This window comes from Mesoplodon mirus, assembly GCF_964341445.2.
Source record: "Mesoplodon mirus genome assembly, chromosome: 8".
Lineage (NCBI taxonomy): Eukaryota > Metazoa > Chordata > Mammalia > Artiodactyla > Ziphiidae > Mesoplodon > Mesoplodon mirus.
The window spans coordinates 14,707,422-14,713,421 of NC_138984.1; the positions used below are offsets into that span (position 1 = coordinate 14,707,422).

Sequence of the window (6,000 nt, forward strand, 5' to 3'; positions counted from 1 at the left end):
AACTGTTGTATTAATTTCTGGCAACTCAGTGTAAACAGGCAGACGCTCACATGTTGGGTTTCACTTTCTCGTCCCCCAGGCTCCTCAGTGGTTAGAAAGTGACTCTTGTCAGAAATGTGAGCAGCCCTTTTTCTGGAATATAAAGCAGATGTGGGACACGAAGACACTGGGGTTGAGACAGGTGAGTAGCCAACATCGAGTCATCACTGGGTTATGTATTTTGTTATTTATATGATTAATCTGTCATTTTGTTTGGGATCGCACTTTTCCCTGTAAATGCTGTTGATTCCTACCTTTGTGGTGTCACCATCATCGTGTGGCTGACCATGAGCAGGGCCTTTCCCAGGTAATAGTGAGACTGTTAGCAAACTATGCCACTGCTTGTCCTGCAGTGGAAAAGCCGGGACGCACAGAAAACCCTGGGAGCCCGTTCGTCAACAGATGAAAAAGTTTTGAGTTTAGGACTATTACTTGTTAAAGTCAGTGTTTGTACTAGCCCAGCACAAAATCAGAATGAACTAAGGCATCTAAGCCTAAAGCTTGCACAAACAGACAACAAGTAACAGATTAGCCCTCACTGGAATACTCTGACACCAAGAATTTTAGATTATTCATAACTTGTTCCACGTAAGCGTACCTGGAGCGTTTCTATTAAGCACGTTTCAAGTATGTACTGTTTTTTATTTTTTTTAATTTGTTGAAGATACATGTCCCAAATAGCCTACAGATTTCAAGGAAGCGCTTAGAACTGGTTAGTCACGTAACACTAAAGTTCTACAAAAAACATAGTTCTTCAGTAGCCTTGAAGGTAGCCACTCGTTCAGATTGAATATGAATTTGTGCAGATAAGTAAAAAATAATGCAATTTTATTCCTTTTATTACTGGTTGCACCTCTCTAAGGGACTGACAGAAAGTTTGTGTGTGTTAATAAACTTTCTTTGACTTTACTTATGAAGCTACTCTACAGCAAGGTCAGGTATGAGACTGGCAGGCAGTGCAGGAATTGTTTTAGCATTCATAACGTTCTAATGCTTGGAAATAGCACCCACATTGCACCCTTGGCCTAGTTTTCGCAACGCATGTCTGGTGGTAACTGATGTGTGAAGTAGTCTCTACTTCAAAGGAAACATGAAGAATTAATTTTAATCTTATGAGTTAACAACTAGTGATAGAGAGAGGAAAGGTGTGGGTCACAAGGCTTTTAGTGGTTTAAAAATTATATATGTTAACATTAGTAATAATAACTGGGCTATTTTGGAATGTTCTTGGTGCTTATTTCCAGAATCACAATTTGAAAGATTAAAAGAAATAGCACAACATGATTATAGGTATCTGTTTCTTAATGAGGGCAAATTACATTTAAAACTTTATATCAAAACTTTTCTCTGTAATAGGAATAATTTTTCCCTCCTGAAGTCTCTAGCCATTTGGGTTCCTGAAAGAGCTTGAACTTGGTCTTAACAATGTTGTTTATGGTCGCCTAGGCAGATAATATGAGTGAATAAAAACTAGTATTTGACCAATAACAAAGCAAAGATATTTGGAAATCCTCAACGGGTGCTGATATTGTCTGCCTTTGGCGTGTTTACTGATACATTGAATTGGGGGTGATTATAATTCGAGGCACATTGTCCCAATTCCATTTCCCCTACTCTGAAGTGAGGCCATGGGCATTAAAACAAAAGGTAAACTCCTCCTTTTCCTCCTTCTGGTCCCCGAAGCACCACTGCAGGAAGTGTGGGCAGGCTGTCTGTGGGAAGTGCAGCAGCAAGCGCTCCAGCTACCCTGTCATGGGCTTTGAGTTCCAGGTCCGCGTCTGCGATTCCTGCTATGACTCCATCAAGGACGAGGAGTGAGTGTTTGCTTATCTTTATCTTTTTGTGTGTCCATCTGCAGTGGGAGAGACGGAGAAATGATACAGATACATGGTTGACCCTTGAACAATGTGAGGGTCAGAGGTGCAGCCCTCCGCGTAGTGGGTAACTTAGGTATAAAAAGAGTCGGCCCCTCCTATCCACGGTTCTGCGGATCACGTAGTGCTGTGGTATTTACTGTTGAAAAAACTCCGGGTATCAGCGGACCTACGCCGTTGGAAGCGTGTTGTTCAGGATCCCCTGTATTTCTGCCCACTCGTTTATCCCTTTCATAAACAATTTCTAAAGAGAGGATTCTGCCCTAGCTTTATGACTTAAGACATGTTTCTCCCAAACACTGTGAGAAATGATGCTGCTAAGACCAGTCTGGCCAGGAGCCCCCGCACCACTCGGGATGCTGTGAGGCTCAAGGCCGTGTGCACACTGATGGGTGGCTGAACTGGCGCCCTACAAAAGCACCCCGGTTTCCACCTGTGCGCACACACGCATGGAAATTTTATTTGTGGGAAAACTCCGGAGACCCCTGTTCTCTCTTCCACAACAATCCGACCCAGCAATCTGTTCTTAAATAACTATTTGTGTGTAAGACAAGTCTGTCTGTCCTCCATTCTCTGCTGACGCAGGCAGATCCATTTGGACAGAACCAGCATTTTATTTTACTCCTTTCTTTTATTTTTATTAATTTTTGGCCGCATTGGGTCTTTGTTGGTGCGCGCAGGCTTTCACTAGTTGCGGCGAGCGGGGGCTACTGTTCGTTGCGGTGCACACGCTCCTCACTGCAGTGGCTTCTCTTGTTGCGGAGCACAGGCTCTAGGTGCGCGGGCTTCAGTAGTCGTAGCACGCAACTCAGTAGTTGTGACGCACGGGCTTAGTTGCTCCGCGGCATGGGGGATCTTCCCGGACCAGGGCTCGAACCCGTGTCCCCTGTATTGGCAAGCGGATTCTTAACCACTGCGCCACCGGGGAAGCCCTCTTTTGCTCCTTTCTGAATCGTCTTTGAAAGTAGCAGGCGGACATACCTTGGTGGAGGCCCAAGTAGGAAAGCTAGTGCGGCATCACTGGTGTCAGTCAGGGAGCTGGAGATGGGGCCTGTGTTGCTGCGGGCTTTGGAGCAGAGTGAGGGTCAGCGTGCGCAGGAGTGCTGCTGCTCACACCAGGGTTCTGAGGGAGCCTGCGGCCTGGGATCTCATGCTAGTCTTGTCCTTGTGTCTAGGAAGGTACCAGCCTTTCCACTAAAAAAAAAAAGAAAAAAATATTTTGGTTATCTTGGGAGTTTTAGAAAATCTTTTATAAAACAGTCTTGCAACTTATCATGCTTTCTATCATCCTTTAATTATAGTTTTCAAAACTGTAGCCACACTTTTAGGAGCGGATTTTGACACTGTTATCATATTTCCTCTCTGTTGCTAAGAAAATTCACCCCTTGGCTCTAGAAACAGCGGGGTGAGTTTAAATGGTTTCTTTTCTCTCTGTTAGTCGGACTTCTCTAGCAACCTTTCACGAAGGAAAACATAACATCTCCCACATGTCCATGGATGTTGCTAGGGGCCTGATGGTGACCTGTGGGACCGATCGCGTGGTGAAGGTAACCTGCCAATTAGCACCTCAGTGTAGACTGCTCCACCATCACGCTATGAATGTGCATAAGGCATTTCTGATTGGCAAGCTCGCCTTGCCTTTTGATGAACAGCCTATAGCCACGTGGAAACCTGGAAACAAACTGCATGTTTGTGAGTTTCCACGCACTCAGTGGTGTCTCGCTTGGCCACGTCGGTCTCTCCAGGTGAGCCAGTGAGGGCCTGGCTCACCTCTGTCACTGGCTGCCCTGAGCCAGCCCCAGGGTCCTCCCTCCCACTGCCTGGCCTTAGCTGACCCCTTTCTCTGATCACTCCTTCCCTGGCTGTTGATCCTTTCATCCTGGGCAGAAGGCTTCCCACGTATAAGAAATAACCACACGCTTTTTTATTAAATCCCTGGGTGGCTAACGCAGAAACTGAAAGTAAGTGTTTTATCCTAGTACCACTCTTGAGTTGTAAAACTATGACATAGTTTATTTCATCATAAAAAGAAAATGGGCTTTTCCCCAGTGGGCTTTTTATTAAAAATAAAAGTAAATTTATAGTAAAACATCATTATGATGTAATTTGCAGGTGTCTAGAGAGATACTGCTTATAAGCTTTTTTCATATTGTAGCCGACCACGTTGTTTCGCCGCTATGTAAATCTCGAGAAGGTTTTGTAGGGAAAGAAGGGAATGAGTTATGTTGGCCCCTTTGAGAGTGTAACAGCTGTCTGTGCTCAGTGCCAGCAGCGCCTCCTGGGGGGCCACGTGACCGGTGCTGCGTCTCCAGGCCTCCCCCTTCTCTTGCAGATTTGGGACATGACGCCCGTGGTGGGCTGCAGCCTGGCGACTGGGTTTTCTCCACATTGATCCGGGAGCCGGGCGGGGTCTGTGCCTTCCCAGCAGCAGCCTTCACCAAACACGATGCTTCCCTGTAGCTCCACAGTCACTGTCACGTGGATGGACAGCAGCCACTAAAAAAACAAATCAACGTTTTTAAAAAGAAAAAAATGTAAAAGTGTGTTTTGGGGCATTTGTGGAAGTACCCGCGGGATGTAGCGGGTCCCCGAGGAGTGGAGTTAACCCCAGCGAGACGTCCTCTGGAGTGGTGAGCTGACGCGTGCTGAGGCAGTAATTGAGCACGTGAGAGTTCCGGAGGAAAAATTCTGAACGGAAGAGTTAAAGCCTAGAACTTTCTTCAAGCAATTCCAACTACAAACACACTTCCCCCCAGACCTGCTGGGCCCGCAGGGGCTCCCATGCTTCTCTGCAGGCAGAGCAGGGGTCAGGGGAGGAGGACTTTTTCTCTCCCTTGGGGGCTGCAGTGGGACTTAGGAGCCCAGAGATCCTCCTCATCTGCTGGCAGTCTGTGAATATTCTCTACCCCTAGTCACTGAGAAACCTCTTAACAATATCTGTCCTCTCCAGGGAGTGCCATGTCTGCTCTTAGTGTGTGGCCCACTTCAGTTGTTTCTCGTCCCAGCCAGCATGCCGTGGGCGAGCTCTCAGATTGTCACTAAGTGAGCTGTACAGTTTCTACACTAACCAAGGCAGTCCACACTCTTCCCTTTCCCCCAGATGTGCTCTGAGGACAAGACGTTTCTATGGTGCTGTTAACACGGGACTCACACAAGCCGCCTGACTTTTTCTGATTGCAGTCAGTGATGACTAATGGAAAACCCAGCTACCAGCATGACTGTGATGGGAAATGATCAGTCCATTCCATGGAACAGCCCAGTCCTCCTAAAAGACACAATCTATTTGCAGTTTCAAGATGAGTCCCTGTGATACTGTGGCAATTTAATAGACACCTCAGAAAAGAACTCCAAAGCTTTTTAAACTAGGTTGACTTTTAGTTATAACTTATTTCACAGAAGGAAATCAGTAATCCAGAGCAGTAACTGTTAACCAGGTCCTGCACAGTAATTCCTAACTTGTAAATTACTTTCATAACAATTAGCAAAATCTGTTGTATCAAACGGCATTTTAAAAGTTTTTGGCGACTTAGTACCAGGATGGGGCGGAGGTAGGGAATGGGGAGCCTGTCTTTTAATATTCAAATATCTATTTGTTTTTAACAGCAAAACATGTACCTGTTACTTTAGGGCTATGGAAGTGAGTGGAGAGACGTCGACTTTTATTAAGGACAGATTTTAAAATAGATAGCAAAATTATTTTTGTTAGTCTTACTAATGGATATTGAAAAAAACTACTGCATCGCTTTTGGGGGATCATATCAAGACAACATCATTCTGTATGATATAACTAAGGGACTAAATATTTTAAAATAACAGCTGTTAATTAAAATGGTTTTTTTAACATCTTTATTGGAGTATAATTGGTTTACAATGGTGTGTTAGTTTCTGCTGTATAATAAAGTGAATCAGCTGTACATATACATATATCCCCTCCCTCTTGCGTCTCCTTCCCACCCTCCTTATCCCATCCCTCTAGGTGGTCACAAAGCGCCGAGCTGATCTCCCTGTGCTATGAGGCTGCTCCCACTAGCTATCTGTTTTACATTTGGGAGTGTATATATGTCAGTGCGACTCTCTCACTTCGTCC

The 6,000-nt window shown here is 45.2% G+C and overlaps 1 protein-coding gene across 1 annotated transcript in view; it reads left to right on the top strand.

Moving 5' to 3' along the window:
* The window catches only part of WDFY1 (WD repeat and FYVE domain containing 1), a 46,215-nt gene extending 40,457 nt beyond the window's left edge, over positions 1 to 5,758 (top strand). Inside the window, exons 9-12 of the mRNA XM_082630095.1 lie at positions 80 to 181; positions 1,723 to 1,853; positions 3,352 to 3,460; positions 4,246 to 5,758. Coding sequence (XP_082486221.1) covers positions 80 to 181; positions 1,723 to 1,853; positions 3,352 to 3,460; positions 4,246 to 4,305 — 402 coding nt within the window. The 3' untranslated portion in view covers positions 4,306 to 5,758. The remainder of the gene's footprint in view (positions 1 to 79; positions 182 to 1,722; positions 1,854 to 3,351; positions 3,461 to 4,245) is intronic.
* The last annotated feature ends 242 nt before the right edge of the window (positions 5,759 to 6,000 follow it).